This window comes from Sceloporus occidentalis, unplaced genomic scaffold (genome assembly GCF_023333645.1).
Source record: "Sceloporus occidentalis isolate IW3139 unplaced genomic scaffold, rSceOcc1.0.p SCAF_1, whole genome shotgun sequence".
NCBI classification, from domain to species: Eukaryota; Metazoa; Chordata; class Lepidosauria; order Squamata; family Phrynosomatidae; genus Sceloporus; species Sceloporus occidentalis.
The window spans coordinates 161,238,067-161,265,421 of NW_028316981.1; the positions used below are offsets into that span (position 1 = coordinate 161,238,067).

The 27,355-nt window shown below is 45.5% G+C and overlaps 1 protein-coding gene across 3 annotated transcripts in view; it reads right to left on the reverse strand.

Moving 5' to 3' along the window:
* Positions 1–27,299, reverse strand: part of ESYT1 (extended synaptotagmin 1) — a 93,573-nt gene extending 66,274 nt beyond the window's left edge. The window contains exon 1 of one of the 3 annotated variants that reach the window (XM_089479656.1): positions 26,872–27,294. In XM_089479656.1, the coding sequence (XP_089335782.1) occupies positions 26,872–27,237 (366 nt within the window). In that variant the 5' untranslated portion in view covers positions 27,238–27,294. Of the gene's footprint in view, positions 1–26,871 lie in introns of all 3 variants that reach the window. The other 2 variants (XM_089479662.1, XM_089479677.1) reach the window with 2 other exon arrangements.
* Positions 27,300–27,355: the final 56 nt, after the last annotated feature.

A 27,355-nucleotide genomic window follows, 5' to 3' on the forward strand; every position in this document is an offset into this window, starting at 1 on the left:
AGGGTTTTGTGGCTGAGCTGGGAGTCAAACCCTTGTCTCCAGAGTCGTAATCCAACCCTCAAACCACTACGCCACGCTGGCTTTCTTACACAAAGTCTCTGGGTACATGCTGGTAGACACGATTTGCAAAGGAGAATTCTAGCATGCCACTGGGAAGTAAGCCACATATTGACTTGCTGTCCTCAGTTTCTTGCTCAACACCCTAATCTTTCACAGGATTGTCCTTTGGTATGCACGGGATGAGATGGTTCAGGTGGTCTTCTCCAAAATTGCTTTGTTCAAATCCTCCAGGCTATGCTTCAGAGGCTGAGCTGCCCCAAGGGTTTGAGTACTGGGGTTTATGGCTTAAGATGGGATGGGACCATGCCTTCCATCTTCCTCAGATTCGGTGGTGGTGGACCTGGTGAGTGGCTTGCTGTGCTTCTTTGGACACAGTCATTGGAGAAACCTGGCAAGCATTGGGATTACAGTTGTTGCTTAAGGTTTGGAACAACTCTCCTGTTGTCTCAATGACATACTGAATAAGTCCTAGGGTTAGGGAGCATCTGAAAAGGACGTTTGAGACTATTATTATTATTAACCTTTATTTATGAAGCGCTGTAAATTTACACAGCGCTGTACATACAATCTTTTTAGTTAGACGGTTCCCTGCCCTCGGGCTTACAATCTAAAAAGACATGACACAGAAAGAGAAGGGAGTGGTGGAGAGAAAGGGTAAGAGGTCCAGCAGTTCCTCTCTACCTCCAAGGCCTGGACCAAGGTAGATGGACTGGAGGGAGGGCTTGGCTTCATAATGGATGGTTAATCTTCTTCCAGGGAAAATACATACTCTCAAGTAGGATAATGCATATACAGTACATAGCAATACAGGAAATGGTTTGATAAACAGGCACCAAAAGGACATCAAATAGTAAGCGACAATTATGCAATGCCTGGGAAGGCTTCTCTGAACAGGATGGTTTTCAACTCCGTTTTGAAGCTGTTTAAAGAAGTGATGGCTCTTGCTTGTGGGGGAAGGAAGTTCCAGGAGTGAGGGGCAGCAAGTGAAAAGGGGTGAATCCGGGATGGGGCAGAGGAAATCCTGGGCTGAGACAGCAGACCTTGACTACCAGAACGGAGGGACCGAGTCGGAAGGTGAGGAGAAAGAAGGTCTGATAAGAAAGGAGGGGCCAGTCCATGGAGGGCTTTAAATGTCGACAGCAGGAGCTTATACTGAATGCAGAAAGGGAGGGGGAGCCAGTGAAGGGATGCCAACACAGGAGAGATGTGGTCAGAGCGGTGGGTGGAAGTGATAATGTGTGCAGCTGAATGCTGGACAGAGATTAAAGGATGGAGGTGAGAAAGAGGAAGCCCAGCCAGGAGGACATTACAGTAATCAAGTTGTGAGACCACTAGGGCATGGACCAGGATCTTGGCAGTAGAGGCAGAGAGAAATGGTCGGATTTTGGCAATATTGTACAAAAAGAATCTACAAGCCTTAGCTGTGGTCTGGATCTGAGGGATACACGACAGAAGAATCAAAGATAAAACGAAGACTGCGGGCTTGCTGGACTGGTTGAATAGAAATGTTGTCCACAGAGACAGAAAAGGAGTGTTGAAGGGTGGGCTTAGGAGGAAAGACAAGAAGCTCCGTCTTGGACATGTTGAGCTTCAAACGCCGATGGCGCATCCACTGCGAGACAGCTGTGAGGCAAGACGAAACTTGCTGTTCAAGCCTTGGAGAAAGGTCAGGGGTGGAAAGATACAACTGGGTGTCATCGGCATATACAGATGGTAGGAAAAACCAAAAGAGCTGATGAGTTTACCTAAGGACAGTGTGTAGAGAGAAAACAGAAGGGGACCCAGAACAGAGCCCTGGGGAACTCCAACAGATAAGGGAACAGGAGAAGAAGTCTGACCACCTGCAACTACTGCAAAAGATCTGCCAGACAAGTAAGATCTAAACCAGTCGAGAACAGAGTCTGAGAACCCAAGGTCAGAAAGTATATCAACTAGAAGACAGTGATCAACGGTGTCAAAGGCTGCAGACTAAATGCGTAGAAGTTGTAGCAAAAACTTTCGTAGACTCGATCTACTTCTTCATATTAAGATCATGTTCAGTGTGCACTGCCATACTTAAAAAGACTGCAACACCTCACTTGGTTTGGTTAGGTGCTCCCAGCTGTGATCCAGGGAGGCAGAAGGGTTGCAGCTATTTCAGGCTGCCATATGCCCACAAGTCATTTCTTTCTTGTTCAGACCTGTAAAAGATGTGGAAGAAAACCACAAAAGCTCCTGAGGACAAGGAGGAGCCAGTAACAAAGCATTCTCTTCTGAGCAGATGTTTCGTTTCCTCTCTTCTCAGCAGAGGAGCAAGGAACCGGGAGGATGTGAGACCAAGGACAGGAAAGTTGTTTATAGCACTGTTCGTTAGAAGACAGTACAATACCCTCACTGTTAGCCTCCAAGGACATAAGATTAAATTTCAGTTCCAAGGCATTTGCACCAATCCTATGTATATTTATTCAAAAGGAAGCCCATCATGTTTAATGGTTCTTACTCCCAGCTGTGTATGTAGTAAGACTGCAAGTTTCATTTTTGTTGCTTACTATCATTTTGTTCCTTGCTAGTTTTTAATTCACCCAGTCATGTGGATTCAGTTATCCACTCCTCCTCCTACTATATGACAGCCAATGTGATGTAGTGGTTTGAGTGCTGTACTAGGACACTGGGATACTTGGGTTCAAATCCTCATCCAGCCATGGAAACTGCCTTGGACAAGTTACATTCTCTCAGCCTCAGAAGAAGGCAAAGGGAAGCCCTCTCTGAACAAATTCTGCCAAGAAGACCCTGTGATAGGGCCACCTTAAGGTCGCCATAAATCAGAAGTGATTTGAAGACAGACAACCAACGTCTCTTAATAATGCTACCTCTTCTTTCTACTATGTGTGCTAGGAAGTGGAAGAGGGGCTAACAACTGTTTTGTTCTAAATTACACTGATCTTCATTCAGCCAGATACATGCCACCTTTGGATGCAAATAAGTACACAGAGGGCATACAACAGGGATAAACAATTCTGGACTTGCATACATTCTTGGCCTATAAGTTCCATTGCTCCCAACACTGGCTCTGCTGGCTAGGGTTGATGGGAATTGTATGCCAAAAAAATAAAGTCTAGAGGGCCACTGCTGCTTTACACAAGGAAAGAGGCAGATAATGTTGGAAATAGGACTGTGCAGGCAATTACAAAATAGGCATTAAAAGCAGACAGGGGAAGGGGGGAGAACAGCTGAAGGCCAAAGATTGCAGAACAGTTATTTTTAGAAGTATGCACAAATATTGATAAAAGTGGGGAAATGAGATAAATTGGTTAGGATGGAAAGAGCTGCACAATATTTGTTTGAATTATATATCAGTACGCACGTGTGTGTGTGTGTATTTGAGACTGGTATTTGGGACACAATTCCCCTGTGCACACCTCGTTGACATGGACCAGATGTAGATAAACCGTCCTCTCAGGGAAGTCTTACTCATTTCAAGAAAAGGACAAGAAATTTCTCCAGGTATCATGCTTCTGAGATTATAAGCACTGGTCAAATTTGGTACTGTGGAGGAAGCACTGTAAACTCATCTCCTGTTTTCCATTCTCAGCAGATATACAGATATACAGACATATGTTAAATTAGTGAGAGACAGTATGGTTTAATGGTTACTGTACTGATCTGAGGATGAGGGCCAGAAACCTGTATCATAGTTAATGCATACTCATGACTGTTGTAATGTATTCACAATCCTTAGTTTAGGGGCTGTGTAGTAACTGTGAAAGTCCCACAATCTCTACTTAGCAGGCAGCAGCTGCTGCAGTTGAAGGGGGTCTGTTCCACTGTCACCTGGGAAGCAACTAGCTGCCATTCCTACCCACTCTCTGGCAATCTCCAGTATGAGAGGGAAATGCAACATGTAACCTGTTTTTTGCAATGGAGATGACTGGAGAGGGGATAGAAACGATAGTCAGCTACTTCCTGAGCAATAGAGGACCAGACCCCTCACCATAGCTGTTGCCTAGTAAGTGAGGGCTTGGGGGAGTGGGGGGGGGGGTTCATACTAGGACTCAGTGGATACCACCATAACTGTTATGCTCATGCATACATGAAGACAGTATTCCAGACATGAAATCTTGATTGCATTCCCCACTATACCATGAAAACGTACCAGGTGAGCATACCTCTATTACATTCTCTCAGCCTGCTCTATCTCACAGGGTTATTGTTGTGAGATTACAGTTAGGAGAAGGAAGAGCCTTATATAACACCTTCTGTTCACAGAGCAGGTGAGATATGAATGCAACTAATTAAAAAACTCCAGCACATCTCATCATTTTCCACATCATGCATCACTACTGCAGCAGAAGGGAAGAAACAACTCCAGAAATCATAGAAAATGCCCCAGGCCAGGTAGAAGGAATTATTTTGTGGTGATCTACTTCCTTCCTCCTCAATTTAACATGCTCAGTCCTAGAGTTAAAATGTAGCTCCATCCCACAGGACTGGGCAACTTTTTGTGTATTTCTATATGCAGAACATTTAATTGTTTAGAAGCAAATAGGCACATAAAATCAGAAACCAGCATCACAGATCAATTAATCCTGGGATAATAACCTCCATACACAATTCTGATTTGTCTAAGTCAGAGACTAGAGTGAGTTCAACAAGTAATTATCACCCCATGGACAGATCAAAGGCTTTTAACTAGTTTCCAATTCACACTATGACATTTTAGTTAATGTTAACCCCAGCAGGATTATCACCAGGGTGGGTGGGTACAAATTTACAATTCCACAAATTGTGCCCTATGAAGGCACTTTATAATGTACTTTATGTCAGGAATAGGAATCATGAGACCCAGCAGGTGTTACTGTACTGCAACTTTCAGCATACCCCACATTGGCTAGGGTTAACTAGTTGATAGGAATTGTAGTTCCACATCATCTTGAAGGCCACATGATTCCCACCCTGCCTTAATTTAAAACACCAGGAATTATGTTATCAGGCCTATCCTTAAGATACAGATCCCTCCATCTGTTCATCTGCCATGGTCCAGGCCTCAGAGGGAGAGAAGAATGCTGGACCTGATCCCCTTCCCCTCAACCATTCCCTTCTCCTTCTATGTCGTGTCTTCTTAGATTGTAAGCATGAAGGCAGGGAACCGTCTAATTAAATGATTTTATGTACAGTGCTGTGTAAATTTACAGCGCTATATAAATAAAACTTAATAATAATAATAATAACTTTGCAGAGCTCAAAAGATGTTCCCCACATGCTAACTTGAAATGAGCAACAGAACAACCACAACAGGGTCCCGTGAATATACAGCATATGGGTGTAGTTACCACAATGGAATTCCTTGTTCAGCCAGTGGGCTATTACCTTCTCTGTGTGCAAGTTCATAGGTCACACTTACAGTAGCATTCCCCTTTCATTTAGAGGAAGAGCCATAAGCCCTTTCCCCCTCCACAGGCTGGAGACTGTGGTCAGTTTCATGTAGAAGCAAACTTTTGAATGTATCTATTACCTATGATGCTTCCCTCTTGGAAAAAGGAGAGGGAATTATGTACCTGTAATTTTAGTTACCTAAGTGACGTACCTGAGGTTTTTTTAGTGTTTGCTTAGGGTTTTTTTTTTAAGTGTTTGCTGGTGTTTCCTGGTCTCTGGGACCCCCTCCAAAGGCAGGTACAGCTAGATTTGCTGCCTCTCTACCAGCAGGCAAATACCTTTTTGTTTATACAGGCCAGCAGTGACTAATCTCATTTGCTATAAATGTGACTTTTGGGTGGATGGGTGCCGTACTTTTATTTGCCCTGGCCTTTTTTTTAAGTTACATGGATTTTTAAAATGCTGTTTTAATTTGTTTTGTGTTTTAATTGTATTTGATGTATTTTATTGTAAGCCACCTTGAAATCCCATTTGTGGAAGAAAGGCAAGATATAAAATCAAATAATATATATAAGAACAGCTGTTTGATGGCTAGCAGGGCAACTTCTCACCTATCAGAAGTAATGCTGCTGCCGGATATATATGAATTAAGCCTTTAGACAAATCCACATATAAGAGTTAAGAGCACTGGGCAGCCTAATGATTAAGATGACATTTTGTATTTATAGATGCACACATTCCTCCCCACTGCACACTCCCATCATGTTCGCTTATTCAGAAGTGGTCAAATTTGTGACAAAAACATTAAACATACTCAAAAACTGTCAAGGAAGGGAAGGGAATGTTACCTGAAGTGCTTTGTTTTACAACAGGGTTTGGAAAACTGTACCCCTCCAGATATTATTAAACTCCAAATCCCAGCATCTCTTACTGTGCTAAGTATGGATGATGGGAGCTTTGCTGTTGTTGTTGTGTGCCTTCAAGTAATTTCTGATTTATGACAACCCTAAGGCGATACTATAATGGAGTTTTCTTGGCAAGGTTTGTTCAGAAGGAGGTTGCCATTGCTTTCCTCCGAGACAGTGTGACTTGCCCAAGGTCACCCAGAGGGTTTGCATGGCGGAGCAGTGATCTGAACCCAGGTCTCTACAGTTATAATCCAATGCTCAAACCACTACACCAGTCCAACAATCTTTGGACTCCTCACCCCACCTTACTGTAACTTCTATATCATCTTCAAAACAGGAATCAGTGAGCTGTTTCTAGTTACTGCTAAGCAGATATGATATCTCAAACATCTTAAGACACATGCACATTTTGAACTTGCATACTTCCTAGAATTCACATTGAGATTTTTTAAAAAAATTAAGAGAAGCCCTGAAGAACATTTCAGATGAGAGGCACATTACATTTTTCTAAATGAAATACTTACCCATCCCATCCATACCTCAAGGGTGGAAAAAATTTGAACTTCCAAATGTTTTAGATTACAACTCCCACAGTCCTTTGCCACTGGGCACGTTATGTGGGGATGATGTAGGCTCAAATATGTGGAAAACCACCCACTGCCTGTCATACTGGATGACAATGTTAGCCCTACAAGCAGTCTGCCCCAGGTTTGTGGGTTTGAGGTTTTGATGGATGTGTGCACAGGGCAGGCAGAAGGTAATCCCACCTCTTCACTGCTGTTGTTGTGTGCCTTCAAGTCATTTCCAATTCATGGCTACCCTAAGGCACATCTATCATGAGATTTTCTTGACAAGATTTATTCAGAGGGGGTTTCCTTTGCCCTCCTCTGAGGGTGACTGTGACCTGCCCAAGGTCTCCCCGTGGATTTCTATGGCGGAGTGGAGATTTGAATCCTGGTCTCCAGAATCGTAATCCAACTGTCAAACCACTACACCACAGTAGCTTTCCTCTTCACTGTTACTGCTGCCCATTCATTTGTTAAATTTTTAGGGACCTTTATCATGAAGGAAAGGCAATGCAACAAAAAGACCCCTACTGTCAGTGGTCACAGTAGTCAAGCAGAGGAATTAACACAGAGCAGAGAAAGAAGGTCACAGGGCTACAGTGGTATCTGAGTCTTGTAGCACAAGCCTTGGCACTAAACCCAGGTGCCCCAAACCCCTAAAGCCAGTCCTGCCCACAAGCTTCCATAACCCACTTCTTTTAAGAGTTACAGCCAAACCCTATCATTGTTCAGTTCCAACCTGGCAAAACATTCATAATCTGCCTGACCATCCAACAGTCTTTTGGAGAAATTCTGTTTGTTCAAGAGGAGCCTAGAGCCATCTCTTTCTGGAGCAGATCCAATGAAGAAGAGTTACAACAGAAGAACAGCCAGCCGAAAATGAGATGGGAAAAGAGAGTTATTTTTGTGATTGCAGGGCACTTGATAATTTAATATACAATTTCAATCAGGCTCCAGGATGAGGCCAAAAGCACACAGAAACAGAGGGATGGGAGGAAGGACCATCTGTTCCTGAGAAAGGAAACCAAGCAACCTTGGAGCACAGCAAACACCAGCAGGATAGGGAAGAGCCAGGCCAAGGAACTACAATTGCAAACAGAGTCTATGCATCATATAACAAACCTTACTGGCTGCACACTGTTGGGGAAGATCAGAATCAGAAGAGAAACTAGTTTCCTGGATAGTTTGTTCATTAACGATCTTCTCATTGACAAACTACCAGAAGGCTTCAAAAGACCTCAGGATTCCCTATACAGTGGGCCCTTGGTATCTGCTGGGGTATGGTTCCAGGATCAAAATCAATGGATGCTCAAGTCTTGTTAAATAGAATGATATAGTTAAATGGTGTCCCTTATATAAAATGGCAGAATTAAGTTTTGCTTTTTGGAATGTATGCATTTTTGTAATATTTTCAAGCTGTGGGTGACTGAATCCATGTATAAAGAATCCAAGGATACACAGGGCAAACTATAATATACTTTTCGGGGAAGCATATTATATTATTATGTAAGTAGGATCCAAGTTCATGTGGATCCATTTTTTTCCTTGCTCTCCTTCCAAACATATCATAGGAGAAGCCCAAGTCTTCAGTTGAGTGATAGTTTATGGCCAGCACTGCCTTTCTAGTCATTGGAGGCTGGAGGGCTTCTGAATCTAGGTGGGGGGGGGGGCGGCTCTGCTAAAGTGAGCATTTTTTCTTGATTCCCCCTTCAGTTCCCTGTGCTACAGGCCTATTCTGCTCCTGAGAGTCCTGAAACATCCTGAGCAGATTTTCAGAGGACACAGTAACTTCAGTACAGAAGAGGTGAGCGAATTTATTCAGACGGAAAGAAATGAAATTAAGTCATTCTATTTCTTCCCAGTTTTTCTTTAGAATGAGACTTGTTGTTTATGACAAAAGAGAATAAATGAAATATAATTAAAATGTAAAACAAAAATGTACATAAAAATGGGATTGATGAACATACCAGTGAAAAGAAAAAACAGCCCGTGCCCAGTTTTAAACCTCTTCTGCAGTGGAGTGGGTTGGATAAATGTGGCACCCATGCATACAAAGGCACTGAAGGCAACTTATAAAACCTGCTGACCCCCATCCTCTCCTTTAGCTCTGCTTCAAGAATGTTCAACAAAGCACTTAAGTGGGTAAAAGAGAGCCAGCAAGCAAATTCTGCCCAAGTCCCCTTTCAAACCTGCCAGGCTTGTTCTAGGGGAACTAGATTGATTGTCAAAATGTTTACCTTCCTAAACGGAGAAAACAAACTGAACACACAGAGAGGGCTACAGCAGATTTCTTTCTTTGTTCCTCTGAAAAGTTTGGCAAGGATTCAAGACAACCAGCTTCTGAGCCCCTGAATCAACTGCTGACCACATCATTGCTTTGGGCCAAGTCATCCAAGCAAACTCTCCACATTGTTCCAGGCTGGCTCATGGTAACATGATAAAAGCGAGGAGCCAGAAGTCCCACAAAGAGCTATTCATACATTTTTGGTAAGGAGTGTGGTGGGATGTCTGTTATCATCCTATGCTTGTGCTGTTCTGTGCTACAGATACACCAAGAAAATACTATGTCACAGCCCCCCCCCCAAAAAAAAACCATGTCCCTACCCCCCTCCTCAACAATCTCAAGGTTTTGGATGCAAAGTAACCTAACAATACGGAGCAAGTCATTTTTGACATTTGGTGACCCTAAGGTGAACCTATCATTGGATTTTCTTGGCAAGTTTCTTCTGCGACTGCCATTCTCTGAGGCTGAGAGATTGTGACTTGCCCAAGGGCACCCAAGAGTTTTTATGCTCAAATGGGGAATCAAACTCTCATCTTCAGAGCTGTAGTCCAACACTTAAACCAGTACACCACACTGGTTCTCCACCTTTAGCGCCCTTTTAATGTTTCAGAGCTTTTACTGTTAAACCAGTGTTGCTATTGCAAAGCCACTCTCACTCAGGGGCTTTTTTACTCTATCAGTTTGTTCTGAGGAAGGTCTGCATGTCTAAAGTTCTTTCCACTGCAGTATTTTTCAAATAAGTAGCCATGTTAGTCTCTTGCAGCATACAACTTTGGGTGTGGGATGGAATGGAAAAGGATCATCTTTCTCGATCCTACTCTTTATAACCTGAGGCTTTAATATCACCCTGTACTGCACCATAAGTGGGTTTATACCCATGAAAACTCATGATAAACAACCAGTTAGTCTTAAATGTGATGCTGCATTCCTTTCTTTATTCCCCCTTTCTCCTCTTTACATTCTAGTCCACTAGACCTAGAGGTGTCCTTCCTCAGAAGGCAGAGTTATGAGTAAGGTTGCCAGAGTGAAAACTTGATAAGGTTTCTGTCCCTTTAATGGTTGTGCAGAAGAGGGAAATGTGACTAATGTTGCTTGGTACCTACTAGAAGGACCAGCAACACTGGCTGAAATTCCCTCTTCTACAGAGCCTTTAAAGAACATTCAGAAGCCCTCTCCAGTTTTTACTCTGCCAACCCTAATTGTGGGGTGAGAAGAGCTTGGAAAATCTACTTTTTTGGATTTCTGCTCCCAGATGCTATCTCAGCCAGCATAGCTATTGGCTGTGGATTCTGGGAGTTGTAATTCAAATAACAAATTCTTCCAAGCTCTGGGCAAGATAGCCCCAGATAGCTTGCAGGAATTCTTGAACTGGTACAGTAAAAACTGAAGCATGCCAGCAGGTGCACCAAGAAGGAAGAAGATGGCACCAGCATTGCTTGGTTGACTTCAGGCAACAGGATGCTTTGAGCTGGCTCTGCCCCATAAAATGATCTCTTAAAGGGCACAGTTTGGGGACCACTGAGCTAGGCCAAGAGGTACAATGTTGATTTGTATCCACATTCACTAAGTAATCAATATGAGCAAACACCTCACCCCAACCAATAATCCAGCTGACTGTATGACCTTGTAGTGTTTAATGGAGTTTGGAAAAGTGACCTTTTTTTTACTATGGCTCCCAGAATTCTCTAGCCTTGCTGGCTTGGAATTCTGGGAGCTGCCATTATTTAAAGACAAAAAATAAAATTTAAAAAAATCAACAAATAAACACTTTTCCAGCAATTCATACACGTTAATAGCTATGGAAGGAGGTCTAATTGCACAAATTGACTTAAAAGGTATAATTTTTAAAAAGAAAAGAAAGTACATTGGAAATTGCTGTTAATTATACCTTTAAGTCAATTTGTGCAATTAGACCTATAATTCTTCCTTCCATAGATATTAAAGTGTATGAATTGTGGGAAAAGTGTTTTTGTTTGTTTTTGTGGCTGAGGTAAAGCACATCTGGAACATCAGGTTCAAATATCCTAAAATTAACAGCAATTTCTAATGCATTTTCTTTTCATTTTTAAAATTGGGGTATGGTACATTTGGAACCTCAGGCCTAAATATCCTAAAGGCACCAGATTCCATCAGATCTTGAAAGCTAAGTAGGGTCAGCCCTGGGTAGTACTTGGAGGAGAGACCATCAACAAATACCAGGTGCTGTAGGCAACATTTCAGAGGAAGGAACTGGCAAAACCACCTCTGAGTGTCCCTTGCCTAAGAATTCTTGGAGTTACCACAAATCGACAGGCCACTTGAAGGCATATACACTCACATACAGTTGAAACCTCTATAGAGCGGGCATTTAGTATCCATTGGAGTTTGGTTCTTGGACTCCCCTATGTATACCAAAATCAGCAGATACTAAAGTCTAATACAGTGGCACAGTAAAATGGTGTCCCTTATACAAACTGGCAAAATCAAGGTTTGCTTTTTGGAATTTATATTTTTGTGGAATATTTTCAAGTTATGGATGCTTGAATCTGTGGATGAGTTTTAAGACTTCCCTTCCTAGCTGTGATTATAACAATAACAATGCCCACCCTACTTGATTATGGGGCTCAGTGGGGTGATTATCAGTAAAATCCCAGCTCATAAGGAAAGGATTAAACCTGAAGAGAAGGGTCGCTGCAGAATGTAAGACTCCCCCCACAAATTAAAATAAGTACATCTGTGAACTATGCCTTTTAGAAAATTTGTAGTTTAGTTTGACTCATAAATAAACTGACACACAGAAAAAAGACATGGTGTAAAAACACTACTCAGATGCCTACTTCAGCCGAGGCCCGCAGTTGGTCACCATGCCATACAATTTTGATTTATTTATTTTTAAGGAAGGCATTTACAATCCTTTAATGTAGTAGCACTTCAGCACATTGTCATATTCAGTCTTTACCCTAGGGCCACAAGGTTTGTGTCATGTTTTCAATGTTTTATGAAACTTGCATGTTGCAGCACTTTAGAATTTGTAAGCCAGCTCGAGCTCTTTTTAAAAGCTAGGGCATACATTAAACATTCAAGCAACTAAGCCTACAAGAATCACAGGTATCCTGATACACTTCACACAAATCAAGGAAGCCCTATTTCAAGTGGTAGCCTTTGGGGAATGAGGGCAGACCCTGTGGATTGCAGACAGGATTGCACTATGAAACCCTAAGTCAAGGGCCCGGAGCACGTACTAGGGTTAAGAAGGGGCGGTGCTTCTGCACTCCCCTAACCCTAGTATGCACTCCGCACGCACAAAATGGCGGCGGCCGTTCCACACGGCTGCCGTCATCAATACATCATGACCGCACCGCCTCCAAATGAGGCGGCACAGTTGTGACGTATTGGGGCTGCGCCACGGCGCCTATGACGCCCTTTGCGCAACCCCGGAAGGAGCTCCGTTTCGGAGCTCCTTCCTGCTTTGCATCGCTGGGCGCAGCTTTTAGACGGCTGCGCCCAGCAACGCAAGGGAGAAAGGGTCTCCTCCTCCCCGCTGTCACGGGGTGTCCTTGGGGCTTGAAGCCCCAAGGACACCCCTTTCCAGGCTGCGGGGAAGCGGCCTTTTGTCGCTTCCCCGCACCCTGCAAAGCAGTGGATCGGGGCCTCGGAGGCTGCCGGTCTAGCAGCTGAGGCTCCGATACACCGGGGAAAGGGGCAGGTACAGGCCACCCCAAACGGGCTGTCTGTAACCCGCCATGGATAGGGGATATGTTGTTGGGGTGTAACTATTGGACTGCAGCTCTCAGCATCCCTCACCTTTATGTATGCCAACTAGGGCTGCTGGGACTTGAAGTCCAACAACATCCATACTATTTGACACTCATCCCTGTGAGAGCCTATGATTCTGAAGACCATGGTTCAATTCCCTGCTCAGCCATGAAACCCACTGAGTGACCTAGAGCAAGTCACGCGCTCTCAGCTTTAGGGGAAGACAATGGCAAACCCCTTCTGAAGAAACTTGCCAAGAATCAGGAAAACTATCTCTGCGAATTCCTCACCTAAAAAAAAATATGAAATTCATAGAGTTGCTATATGTCAACAGGTGACTTGAAGGCACAGACACACACATCTCCAGTAAGTTCAGCTCCATTAACTCAGATATGCTTGTGTCTCTAAAGCTCAGCCATAAAGCTGAAACTTCTCATCCAAAAGAGGTTCAAAACAGCAGGAAGATGCCAGACTAGCTTATATTTAGAAGTTCTTTTTTACGGCCTGCCCCAAATGCTACACCCACAGATCTTTATCGTGAGGCTGCAAAATGAACAGAAGCAACAGCATTTCCTGTGCAACAGAAAACAGAGTGGGTAGTAAGCTGTGAGTCAGAGAAACATTCCCTAAATACCATTGCCATTGCCATGAGGCATGCCAAAAAAAAAAAAAAAAAAAGAGAGAGAGAGAGAGAGAGAGAGAGAGAGAGAAAGGCTGTGGCCCAGACAGACAGGCTTACCAGCTCATCTCTTACCTATAGTTTGAGGCCTTTACACTGCAGAGGATTTACCCTCACCTTATACAAACACCTACCCAGACTTCAACGGCCAGCTTAGCCAGACAGACTCAAGCCACACACTTGATTGGTTACCTATAAAAACAGTAGCCTCCAAGCATTCTAGAAGGGTTGGTTTTTTTTTGCAAACTTGGAAAGAGAAAGAGAGTTGGCTCCATTTTGACCTTTCTCACAGTTCTGTGTCACACATGCAATATTTGTTGTTTGTTGTTGTTAACTACCTTTGAGCTGTCCCCAATTCATGGAGACCCTGTGAACCAGGCAGCTCTCCCTCCACTCCTTTCCAGGACAGGTAGCTTCCTAGTGAACCAGGTAGCTCTCCCTCCTGGAAAGGGGCACTGGGGGTGGGTTGATTCCCCCAAACCTTTCCAGGGTGGGAGGGATGGAGAAACAGAGCACTCCTCTCCTCCATCCATCCCACCCATCCTCCCCCACGCGCATGCTCTGCTTTCTTTCTCCCTTGCTCCTCCTGGCCTCTGCTACCTGCCCTCAGAGAGGGCTTTGTATGCCATCTCTGGCACACGTGCCACAGGTTCACCACCACAGGTCTAGGCTGTATGTATTTTAGTCCTCCATGGTTATTATTTTTGTTATATTTACATTTAGCAAGCCTTCCTTTGCACTTTCTTATTTGATTTTCCTTAATAATTGTTCCAAGTCTGTGATTTTTCCGGCTATGGGCAGACAAGCCTATAAACAACGTTATAAGATCACAGTTTTGGAGATGTGCTTGCAAAGCTGTGGTATTCTCAATATAAATATTTTAGATATTGCTGATTTTCTTTTCAAAACACAACTGATCCCCAATGCGGTACATATCTCATTCTGTTTGCTTTATCAGTTCCTATTTCTGAAGTCTTAAGAACTCAGTTTGACTAATCTGAGGCTGTCATACTTTGGCCATATAATGAGAAGGCATGATTCACCTGAAAAGACAATGATTGGTAAGATGGAAGGCAGTATGTAAAAAGGAAGACCACATTCCAGATATAGACTCAATCAGGGAAGCCACAGCCCTGAGTCTACAAGACCACATCAAGGTGGCTGATGACAGGTTGACTTGGAAGTCTCTCATTCATGGCATCGCCATAAGTCAAAGCTGACACAATGGCAATCAACAAGCATGCAAATTTGTTGTTTGAAACAGCTTTACATTACATTTTAAAAACCTGTATTATATTCTTGTGGGAGTTTTGCACAAACTTTTAAGTTGCCAGTCAACTTGTGATGACCCCATGAAATTCCTTAGACTTTTCTTAAGCAAGGAATACTCAGGAGTGGGTTTATCATTTCCTGCCTCTAAAATGTAGCCTACAGCATCTGATATTCAATGACAATCAACCATCCAAGTACTAATCAGGGCTGATTTTATTTAGTTTCCAACATCATATGGGATTTACTGCCTTTAGAGCAGTTAGGCTAACATTATTGTAAATTACTTTGAGATTTGATCTACTCAAAGCCCCAAACAATGATAAATAAATAATATCCAGACAAGCATTTTAGCAGGTAATAAAATTAAGAACTTTGCATGAAATACCCAGCCCTTTGGTGCCATGGCTGTTTGGGGAAATACTTAGTATTTTTTAAGTGTCTGGTTAGGAAAGAGAGGCTATTTTTCCCTTATCTAAAACTAGAGGTAAAATATCACCATTTTAACATGAAACCTAATCTAATTGCTTTATTTTAACTCGTGTTATCATCAGGCTGTTAATTGTATCTGGTTTTTAACTTTCAGAATTTTAACTTTGCCTTGGGTTATTAGTTGGGACTAAGTAGTTGTTATGTGTCTTTAAGTAGTTTCTGATTTATGGCGACCTTAACATGGTGTTTTCTTGGCAAGTTTCTTCAGAGGGAGTTGGCCACTGCACCCTCTGAAGCTTTGGGAGAGTGACTTGCTCAAGGTCACCCAGTGAGTTTCATGGCCAAGCAAGGATTTGAACCCTGGCCTCCAGATTCATAGTCCAGCATTTAAACCACTACACCATGCTGGCTCTCGGGACAAAGGCAGGACAAACTAGTTACAAACATATATACTGTAAATATCTGTTTTCTTATGGCTGATAATGTTTAGACTGTAAAAGGTAAGAAAGTGCCAAGACAGACCGCCTGAAAATGGCGGTCTGCAGGTGCCTGTGTTAACTCCGGAGGGATGCCGCAGCTGCCACGCGATGTCCCTCTGGAGTAAAAAGAACCCAGTTCTTCCGGGTTCTTTTTGCGACGCCTGGGTTACATCGCGAGTGCACCACTGCCGCGCACTCCAGAACCCTAGTGTCAGCAGGAAGATGGTGCTTTTGGCCCGTCTGTCTCGCCAAAGTTACCTGCACACAGGAGAATCAAATCCCCAGTTACAGGAACTACTCTGGATCAGATTTCCTGGCTAGAAGTAGGCAGTTCCAGCACAGTGACTCATACAGATAAAGTACAACCATTTTTGGAGGAGGAGAGAAAGAAGATGGCCAGTTCTATAGAGTCTTTGCATTAGGTCATGCAGTCATGTCCATTGTAAAAGTGCTCTTTCCCAAAAGACAGTGAGAGAGCAGATCCAAAGCACTGAATCCTGAAGACCTACTGGGGGCAGCCCCTGCTGTCCAGGTTTGTTTTGATGTCAACATGTAATTTTATATCTCACAGCTCACTGGAGATCTTGTAAAACACATTATTTACAACATGACTGATCTTCAGATTCTGCAGTAATATTCAGTAACATAAAGCCCTAAAGGCTTTGTCTGGGTTAGAGAGGTATGGGTTGCTTTTAGAAAATTTTTAATCTATCTAAATAGGTCATCTTGGATGAACCGTGCTAATCCGAGTTTAGAGAAAAGGTACAAATCAAAGAAAGGATGCAGTTATCTCTGCAGAGAGGTTTCCTGCCTGTTACCCAGATGAGCTGCAGATGCAGAGGCTTCAGCGTAGGCCTTTCTGCAGCTTGCTTCCTGGACAGCATGCTTTGTCAGTGCCAACAGGAAGGGTCTCTCCTGCTCATCCCTATCAAGATTTATTTAAGACCCTGTCCTCTGCTTCTGCTTCTTGGACTCCCAACAGGAGCAGCAGGTTTCATTATATTGGAGTCACAACCGGCAGCTTCCTTTTCGCTGCAAAGCTTCAAATCAGACCCAATGGTCTCCCCCTCCCCTTCAAAAATACTGCAGAGAGAAGCTAGATCTCATTAAGCCTCCAAAGGCACAAATTAATTAGTGCTGGCTTTCCAGAAAAAGGCCTCCTAACAGCAGCTGGAGGATTGGGATTCCACAAGGCTCATCTTGTGGCGATGTGGGAGCTCATCATTATCCCACTGGTGTAGCCAAGGGAGTCTGGAGCTGAAATGGCACAAGGAAAGAGGAAGAGTGCAGGATAAGCTACTGAAGTGTAACAGTATGTGGAGGCAGATGAGGACATTAACCTGATTCCTACTAGTTAGTCCCAACCAGAGTAGACCCATTGAATCTATTGCTAAAAAGGAAGTCAACACACACAGGCAAATCCCACTGGTTCAGCAGGTCTGATGTAGGTGAGAGTAACAGTAAGATTTGAGATGGAGAAAGCAACTGGTAATCAAACATATTGAAGGAGGCATAAAATAGATTTAGGTACCCTAGCGCCCTCCAAATGTGTTGGACTGGCACCTCCAAGACCTCCACACAACAAAAAACATGGGATCTGCTTCACTGGTCAGGGATTATGCGAGCAGTTGCACAATAGATTTAGAGACCATTCCAGAATATGGAAAGCTGATATAACATTTAATCTAATGGAGAATGAACGACAATTGAGGGGATGTAGCTTTAACCCAGGGGTTCTTAGCCTATGGTCCAGAGACTCCTAAGTGTAACCATGGATAGCCTTCAAGGAGGTGGATTTCATTTTCATTTTCCCCTTTCACTTTCTTTCTGCTACTTTGAAAACTGCCTTTGAGAAAATGTCAAATTACATTTCACCTATATGAGGTGGCATAGGATGCTATCGTATAGAGTCAGGTAACATATGATCACCATCACTTTGCTATGAGGGTCCACAGCTTTCACTAAATTTTCAAAGGAACCACTGCATCAGATTTGGAAGTAAAAGCAAGTTTGATTTGGGATCAAGCTTCAGTCCCAATTGCTCTCACTGGACGTGGCTCCCCTTGAAACTAGTGATATTCCTTTCCAAGCAAACATGAGTAGGTTCAGGCTATACCACATCTTTGGCGTGTTACAGACTGCCCAGAAGGGGCAGTCTCGCGCCGCTGCCAGTTGCTCCACAAGGGAGCTGCAGCAGCCAAACCGCGTGGCTCCCTCGTGGAGCAAGAAGAAGCGCCAAAATGGCGCTTATTCCTGGGCCCCAGAAGAGGCGCTGCAAGGCGCGAGGCACGCACTTGTGGCGCCACTTCCGGTGCGCGACATCAAAATGGCGGCGCCCATCTGTATAGGGCACCACCATTTTGATGCACTCATTACGCGCAAGGGGCAAGGCGCGTCAGGAAGCGCCGCCCCTCGCGCGTAATGACGGCGCCTCAAGGGGCCCATCTGTAACACGCCTAAATCATCCTGGGTCCTATTCAAAGACAAGAGCATCTGCTCTGCATGCAGAGGGCCCCACTCTCAATCTCTGATACATCCTGTTAAAAGAGCAGATAACAGATAGTAAGACAGGGTAGTCACTTGTGTTCTCCAGATCCTGGAAAGCTAACCAAAACAGATTATATAGAGCTGGATGGATCAATAGTCTGATGTAACAGCTTCCTATGCTCCTAACAACCAGAACTTAGAAATGTCACTTTTATTTGACATGGTAGCTTGTGGATTCTGGCAACACTGTGGTTGACAACACAGCTGAGAATGAGAGACTTCCAGGAGTCCTGGGCTAATGCCACTACGGAATCCTGGGATTTGTAGTTTTAGTACCAGAGCACTCTGACAGAGAAGACCAGGGGTAGGCAACCTTTTTGAGCCGGGGGCCGGGTTGGTGTCCCTCAGGCGACTGGGGGCTGAAGCTGGGGGTGGAGCTTCAACCCTCCAGGGCGGGGCCACGTGCAAGGGGTGGAGCTTCCACCCTCCAGGGGGGCGTGTGCCGGGGGTGGAGCTTCCACCCTCCGGGGCGGGGCTGTGTGCCGGGGGCGGAGCTTCCACCCTCCAGGGGCCACGCCTCCCCATCTTTGCTGGCCCCTGACGGGGCCCCGGGCCCCGTCAGAGACCGGCAAAAAAGCTGGTGGGGGCCACCAGCGCTGGAGGGCCCCCTGGAGGGCCCCAGCGACGGCACCGGGCCTCCCAGAGGCCCCCTGCCGCCGTCGGAGCCCTCCTGGAGGGCCCCAGCGATGGCAAAGTGCCTCCCAGAGGCCCCCTGCCGCCGTCGGAGCCCTCCTGGAGGGCCCCAGGGACGGCAGCAGGCCCCCCAGAGGCCCCCTGCCGCCCTCGGAGCCCTACTGGAGGGCCCCAGGGACGGCAGCAGGCCCCCCAGAGGCCCCCTGCCGCCCTCGGAGCCCTCCTGAAGGGCCCCAGGGATGGCAAAGGGCCCCCCAGAGGCAACCTGCCGCCCTCGGAGCCCTCCTGGAGGGCCCCAGGGATGGTAAAGGGCCCCCCAGAGGCCCCCTGCCGCCCTCGGAGCCCTCCTGGAGGGCCCCAGGGACGGCAAAGGGCCCCCCAGAGGCCCCCTGCCGCCCTCGGAGCCCTCCTAGAGGGCCCCAGGGACGGCAAAGGGCCCCCCAGAGGCCCCCTGCCTCCCTCGGAGCCCTCCTGGAGGGCCCCAAGGATGGCAAAGGGCCCCCCAGAGGCCCCCTGCCACCGTCGGAGCCCTCCTGGAGGGCCCCAGGGACGGCAAAGGGCCCCCCAGAGGCCCCCTGCCGTCCTCGGAGCCCTCCTGGAGGGCCCCAGGGACGGCAGCGGGCCTCTTAAAGGCCCGCCACTGCTGCCGCCGCAGCCGCCCATCGCGGCTTTTCGCCGCTCTGGGCACCGCCATTTTGGGCGAAAAAATGGCAGCGCCCATAGCCCCAGAGGCCGCTCTGGGCGCCGCCATTTTTTCACCCAAAATGGCGGCGCCCAGAGCGGCGAAAAGCCGTGACGGGCGGCCGCGGCGGCAACAGGAGGCAGGGGCCAGCCGCCAGGCCTCCGCGGGCCGCATCTGGCCCGCGGGCCGGAGGTTGCCGACCCCTGGAGAAGACTATGTAAATTCCCTGTGGTCATTATTTTGTCTTCCTTCTATTCAATTGTAACTCTGCTTTTCAACCAACCAACCTTCCTTCTTTCTTTCCTTCCTTCCTTCCTTCATCGTTGGTTATCCAATGCTGTTAATATGATGTCATTGCCATATCTTATTTCTTCTCACAATTTTCACACCTCCCTCCTCCAAGTCTTTCAGCCTGATATGAAATGGGTACAAATTAAACAAACAGGGTGAAAAATGCAGTTTTGTTCTGATCTGCCCTCTAGAACTGCCAATGGGAAATCATTCTGTTTCTCTACACTGTATCTTGACAGAAAGCTTTTGTCCAGACTATGAATTGTGCATCAGCAGAATCAAATGTTGTGGCACTTCCATTTCTTTTAGAACAAACCATAATCTCTCACAATCTATGAAAAGCTTTTCTGTTGTCAATTTTCTTCTGAAATTCTCTGGTGGTTTCCACTATCCAACAGCTCTGTTAGAAAGAATTAAGTGATAACGAGGCCACTTACTTTCAGAAGTAAAAACTTGCTTACTGTTGGAAGAAGTGGTTCAAAGATTCCAGATGCTAAAACTGAAACCTGAGGCCCTAGCCAAGGAAGATGACCAAGGGCAGCAGCTCTGGGAATCTGTGAGCAGTCTGATGTCATCAGTTCAGCAAATGAACAAGGAAAAACTCTCCATTTATGGCATGCAATGAACAGATTATTTTCCACAGCAGAGCATGTGCCTGTCCTGCCCTATGCCACATAACAATCAAACACAGAGAACCAACCCTCCAAAGTGGGACGTGGAGAGGGGGAAACACCAACCTTTCTTCTCAAAAATAAGTCTGCAGGAACCTCTGAGGGGTTTGTTATGGGACTATTTCAAGGGGTTTGTTTAAGCCCTCAGTCTCATATTTGCCTTTTTTTAGCCAGACTGCTGCACCTCAATCTATTAAAGGATAAAATACTCTGGCTGATGTATTTAGTATTAAACCATGGCAGTCCTGACTGGCATGTCCCCAAGTAGTTTTTACCTCCAGCATCACTAGTTACAAAACGGGGGGGGGGGGGGGGGAGTATATACTTCTATTAGAACTTCTTTTTAGTGTCTTCATATTCACTGCCACTGCTTGCCAACTCTTGTGTTATTCTCCATCTTACCATGTCATCATTTCTGTTGGGGTTTGGTGCTGATATCAAGCAAAGTGGAACCAGAGCGTTCCATAAAAGGGAGGAGCACATACTGACTGTTTGCAAGGACAAAAACCTTCAAGGTATCTGGAACACAGCCTTCCTTCTGAACAAAAGCCACTATTCAAGTGGACCAATCTATCCTATCCTTTTTCACAGTGCATCCTCAGCAAGATATTAAAATAGATCCATCTGGGCACTGTGGCTTGAAAATGTCAGAGTCAGCAAGTCCACCTTGCATGTCCTCTTAAGCCCTTGGGATTGCCATATCCCAATAGAGCATCTCACTTGTTTCCGTGACTCTCTGTAGGCCACAATTCCAAATGTTCAAGAAGTTGGGAGAATGTTATCAACTATGACACAGATAATACATGAATCCCATTTCATTTTTTTAAAAAAATGAGTTTCTAGGTCTTATGCCGATGGTATGGCAAATATGCAGACAATGTCTGTTGAAGTCTTTGCGTCCAAAGTGATTAGGGCACTGGATCTCTATCCTTCCCATAGCTAACAGAAACACAACTAAACAAAGGAGATATAATTTTGCTTGCTTAGACAGAGAAGGGAATGAGCAAGCAACCCTGTCCAGAACCATGCCAACCTTGGTTAACCAGAACCATAAGTTATCCTCTCTACATTTGTGTGCTTAAATGCAAGAAATTCAATAAGCTGGTGGAAGCTCATTTGTCAGATTAGAACACCAGACCCAGGACAGCTTGTTTACATGTATCTTGCAGTGACTGCAGACTATTACATGCCTACAGAATCAGGCCCTCCATTGCTGCTAAGCAACAGATCGATACTCATTACATTGAGCTGTGGAGGGAAATACTTCATTTTTCCCCCATTTGCTGCTGCAGAATATGTGATGTAGGTTCATGTAAGAAGCCACATAGCAAAGCCATTCTCAGAGGTGGGAGTCATGTGGCCCTCCAGATGTTGTCAGACTGCAACTCCCAATACTACTCACATTTGGTTATGTTGTCAAGAGCTGCTGGGAGTTGCAACCCAATAGCACTTGAGGGCTGCACAGTTCTCATTTCTGCTTCACACCATGTGAGTTTCTATATCATCCATTAAAGTACTGAATAAGATTTCTTTGGATGGGGTCTAAATTCTCTAAAGCCACCAGGTCTTTCTTACAAGCTAAGCAAAGTCAGCCTTGGATGGGAGACTGCTAATGAATACCAGGTGCTGTGGGATATATTTTAGAGGAATGAACTGGAAAAAACAGTTCTGAGTATTTCTTGTCTAAGAAAACCCTATGACATTCATGAGGTTGCCATAAGTCCACAAGCAACTGAAAGGCACACACAAAGACCTTTTTTTTTTTAATAGTAACAAAACACTGGGACCTGGAAGAGGGTGGAAATGAGATAGTGCTGAAAGATATCCTGCCCACTTACTCATCTCCAAGTGCCATGAAGTTTAGCAAGACAATCAGATGTTTAAAAGTTATACAGGGGAACTTTCAAATAAGTTTGAGTTTGCTGTTTTATGTGCACATTCTGTCTACAGTGTTAAGTCTAGATTCAGCTACTAGTAAGTCAATTAGAAACATAATGATAGTGATGTAGAGTGGTAGGGACCTTCCAGATGCTGATAAGATTGCTATTCCCAACAGCCTTAGCCAGCATAGCCAATGGTGAACACTGCTGACAACTAGTCTAAAATGCACGGAGGGCCACAGGTACCTCATCCCTCCAGCAGAGTTTATTCCATCAAGACCAGTGCACACTCCACCCTACATCAATGCTAAAATGGATACCCAGATACAAGGTGTGCAGTCCTTAAGGACTGCATACGTGTAGCAATACAGAATAAATGGCATACAGACTTCAGGTTCCATTTAACCAAGAATGACTCCACACATTTCATTTCACACCAAGTAGAGTTAAGCTATCACATTTAGTCACCACCTCCCATTGTTAGCTAATTGCCTGAGGAGACAGGAGTTTACGCTATGAAATAGAAGAGATGAAATACTAGCGTGGAACATCCAAATTATCGCATAAGAGCAGCAATCCTCCTGGGAAAATAACACACAAAATCAGATTAAGATGGGCAAAAGCCTAATTACTCTGCTGAACCACAGTATTCTCAGTTCCCAAATGCCCAGGTTCTTTGGACATTCACTGGCAGCACATCAGTACCCAAATATGTCAGACACGTCAGCCAAGGATTCCCTTTGAAAATGAAGGGAAGATTCTTCCCCTGCACAGGCTGACTACCAGCTTGCTATGGCCATATTTTGTGGCCTTGAGGCATTCTGCTTTCGGGTTGGAAACATGGAGACTAAGTTAATATTAACTCATCACACACCAAATGTGTGTTATCATAATGCGACTGCAACGTTCAGAGAGATGCATTGTTCCTTGTAAGGGTGCACCAAACATCCCACATGCCAGCCATTCCTCTGTTCTGGCTTTTCATTATTGTTGTGTGCCTTCAAGTTACTTTGAAATTGTGGTGACCCTATTACAGGATTTTCTTGGCAAGATTTGTTCAGAGGGGGGTTTCCTCCCTCTGAGGCTGAGAAAGTGTGACTTGCCAAGGCCACCCAATTTTTTCTCTGCCCGGGGATTCAAACTCTGGCCTCCAGAGTTGTAGTCCAGCACTCAAACAGGTACACTATGCTAACTCTCCTACTATTATTTCTACTATTCCACCCTTTGTTGACCAAATATTCTTGCCCTTTCCTGGATTGCCTGTTCAGCTTTTCCCTAATATGCACACATTAGAAAAGCAAAGGAAACACAAATAAGGAAAGTATATGAAAATAAAAAACCAAACCAAAACAGTGTTGTGACATCTTAAGAACTAAAAATTGTTCAGGACTTTTGGTGCTGTAACCATGAACAAACAGGGCTAACCCCCTGGAAAATGCTAGGAAATGCTACAGATGATGTTTGCATAAGAGCTGCAGGTGGGAGGATGGAGTGTGTGAGAAATACCACACCAAATCCGGGAAAGGCATCTGCACATGCTCAGAAGATACTGCAGGGAGAAAAGGGGACTGAAGACAAAGCAGGAAAGCCAAGTGGGATTCCCACAAAGGCAACTGCAGGTTCCAAAAGGAAATCTTAAGGAGAGTAAAATGTGCCAACAGAATGTGAAATGGAAGAGCAAGCACTATGGGTATACAAAGAATTACAGAGAGAGAAGGCAACCAAACACAGGGGGATGCTAAATGCAGCAACCACTCTGCAAGAGGGTGTGTTCAGGACAAGCTGCAGCAATCAGAAAGGGAATGTCTGGTCCTTTCTTTCATCTAGATGTAGGTTCATTTCCACCTTCAACAAAGGATGGAAAGTTCCTGGGAGAGAGCTATAAGCTTCCACTACTAGAGGGCTTCCAGAGGAAGAAAGCAAAGTCTAGCTGGGGGCTACAGACCACCCAAGCTGCCCACTCTAAGGGTAAAGAGTTATCTACTGCTCCTGCTTAAGGCAGCATTTATAATGCCCAGAGCACTTTGTGGATGGGACTCTCCTTCTTTGAAGGTTTTTAAACAGGTTGGATGGCTGTATCCACTGATTCTTTATCCATGAATTCAGCCAACTGTGGCTTGAAGATATTCCAAAGAAGTATAAATTCCCACTATCAAACCTTGATTTTGTCATTTTATATAAGGGATGCCATTTTACAATGCCAGTGTATTTAACAGGACTTGAGCATCCACAAATTTTGGTATCCACAGGGGGTCCTGGGACCAAATCCCAGTGGATAACAAGGGCCCACTGTATTTTAATAGTGTATTCCTGTGCTGCAGCAGATTGAACTAGATGGTAATTGCAATTCCTTCCATCTTTATGATTGTACCACTGCCTTGTCCTAATCTTTACTAAAACCCTGTAAAGTAGATTAGGGTCATCTTTATATTGAAAAAGGGATAGCTTAGGGCTGGCTAAAACAGGTAAGGGTGAGAGAGAAGAAGCAGCAAGGAAAATTTAGGAAGCTCATTAAGACGCATGCAGCAAGGCAATTATATACATGAGGGTATACTGTCAAGCTCACTTGGCTGAGGTTAAGAGATCCTCTGCTGGATCACCTGTTGCAGAAGAGAAAGGTTTTAGGCAGGAAAGGAGGGCTGAAGGATGCAGACACACTGATGATTGTGCAATTGCCTTGTTCTAACCCTTACAATAGCCCTATAAGGTAGATCAGAGTTATTCTTATTTTGAAAAAAGGATAGCTTCAGGCTAAAGCAGGGCAGGATGAGAGATAAGAAGCATGGAAAGCCTAGATAAAAAGGTGAAACTCTTGAATTATTTCCCCAGTCAATTTAGGAAGCCCATGAAAAAGCATGTAACAAGGCAATCATATATACACTTTGGTCAATGGAGGGGAGGGAGCGTGTTAATCCCAGGTAAACTGCAGTGAGTTTCATGAAAAAAGAAAAGTGGGATACACGAAATAAAGATCCTTCAAGCAACCAAGCAGAAAAGCTGTAGAAGGGAGATTGGGATGTCCTGATCTTCTCCCAGCCATGATTTAATGGAGCCGGGATCCAACATTTAATTGTGTGCAACAGGAGTGGTGGAGAGTAACATCACAGAGCTGGAAGAGACCTCAAGGGTCAACAGTCCAACCCCCTGCCATGCAGTAAATTCCACTTTATGAATTCTACTTTGTGCCCACTCATAGTATGTGTGCAGCATGCCTTAAAGTCGCCTACTGGCGTACTGCAGCCCCATGAATTTTCTAGGGTTTTCTTAGGCAAGGAAGACTCAGAAGCATTTTTGCATGACCCTGCCTCCAAAATGTAGCCTACAGCACCTGGTCTTCATTGGTGGTCTCCCATCCCAGTACTGACTAGGGTTGACCCTGCTTAGTGTGCCTTTTAAGAGACTTTGGACTTCAGCTCCCAGAATCCCAGACTATTGGCCAACATGGTTGAGGCTTCTGGGAGCTAAAGTCCAAAGTCTCTTAAAAGGCAGAGTTTGGGGACCATTGCTTTAGGGTATTTAGGCCCATAGTAGCCCTAGAAAATACTACAGAGGGGTGTGCCAAGGTACTGGTGGGGGATTCAAAACAACAACAACCCCATAGCCACTTGTGGCCCAATGCCTAGCAACTTCTGAGTGTTCCTGGCCTGTGAATGCTTTCACAGATTCATAAGCCAACAGGCGACCTGAAAGGCCATGGTGACTAGACATCCTCTTTTTCCAGGACATGTCCTTCATTTCAGCCTTCTGTCCAGCAGGAATGCCAAAATGTCCTCCATTTTGAGCAGGGCAAAGTAGTATAGGTTTACATTTCTATAGCTCCGCTCTGCAACCACAACAAACTCCAACTCCCAGAATTCCATAGCCTTGAGCCAGAAAAAAGTTAAAGCGGTGCCAAACCTGGTTATTCCTCCAGTGTGGATGCAGCCTCAGTCTCTGTCCAAAACTTGTCCCTCTTGGTCCATCCGCACTGCAGAAATAATCCAGTTTGAGGCCGTTTTGGCTGCCCTGGCTCAGCGCTAGGGAATCCTAGGGCCTGCCCTCTAGCTTCTTGTGGCACCAGAGCTCTCTCTCTCTCTCTCTGTCAGAGAAGGCTAAAGATCTCACACAAAATGCCATTCCTAGAAGCCAGGGCAGCTAAAGCAGTCTCAAACTGGGTTATTTTTTGCAGTGTCTTTTGGCACTCAAGAGTCTATCTGGACTGCAGAAATGATCCGGTTTGACACCGCTTTAATAGCCAGAGCTCCAGGCTATGGAATTCTGGGAAGTGCAGTTGGTTGTGGCACCAGAGCAGAGCAGAGCCATTTCCATAGTTCCATAGTCTGGAGGGAGGGCAGTTAAAGCGGTGCCAAACCGGATTGCCCTGAGAAGGGAGGGAGGGAGGGGGTGTCGCTGTGCTTCCTTACCCAGGCGGGCAGCTCCCCGGGGCTGAGGCTGCGTCCGAGGTTGGCAGCGCTGACGGCTGCGGCCTCCTCCTCCCCTCCGCCCAGGAGCAGCCCCGCCGTCCGCAGGGAGCGCTCCTTGCTGAGCCTGCGCCCCCGCCAGCCCAGGTAGAGGGCCACGCCGGCCACCACGAAGCCCAGGCTCAGCCCCGCCCGCCCGGCCAGGTAGACCGGCAGCAGCCACAGCAGCCGCCGGCCCAGCGCCCCCAGCGCAGACAGCGCCTCCGCAGACCCCAGGCCCCCCGGCAGACGGGGCCCAGGCGGGGCGGCCTCGCCGGGAGCCGTTGCCGCCGCCGCCGGCTCTGCCTTCTTCTCCTGGCTGGGCTCCATGGCGCTCCCTCCAGCGGAGCCCCTCGCTGCAGCACAGACACCACTCTTTGCAGCCAAGGAAGCGGGAACGCACCTTCTAATCCCTCCCCGGCTCCCGATTGGAGGAGGAGGAGGTCCT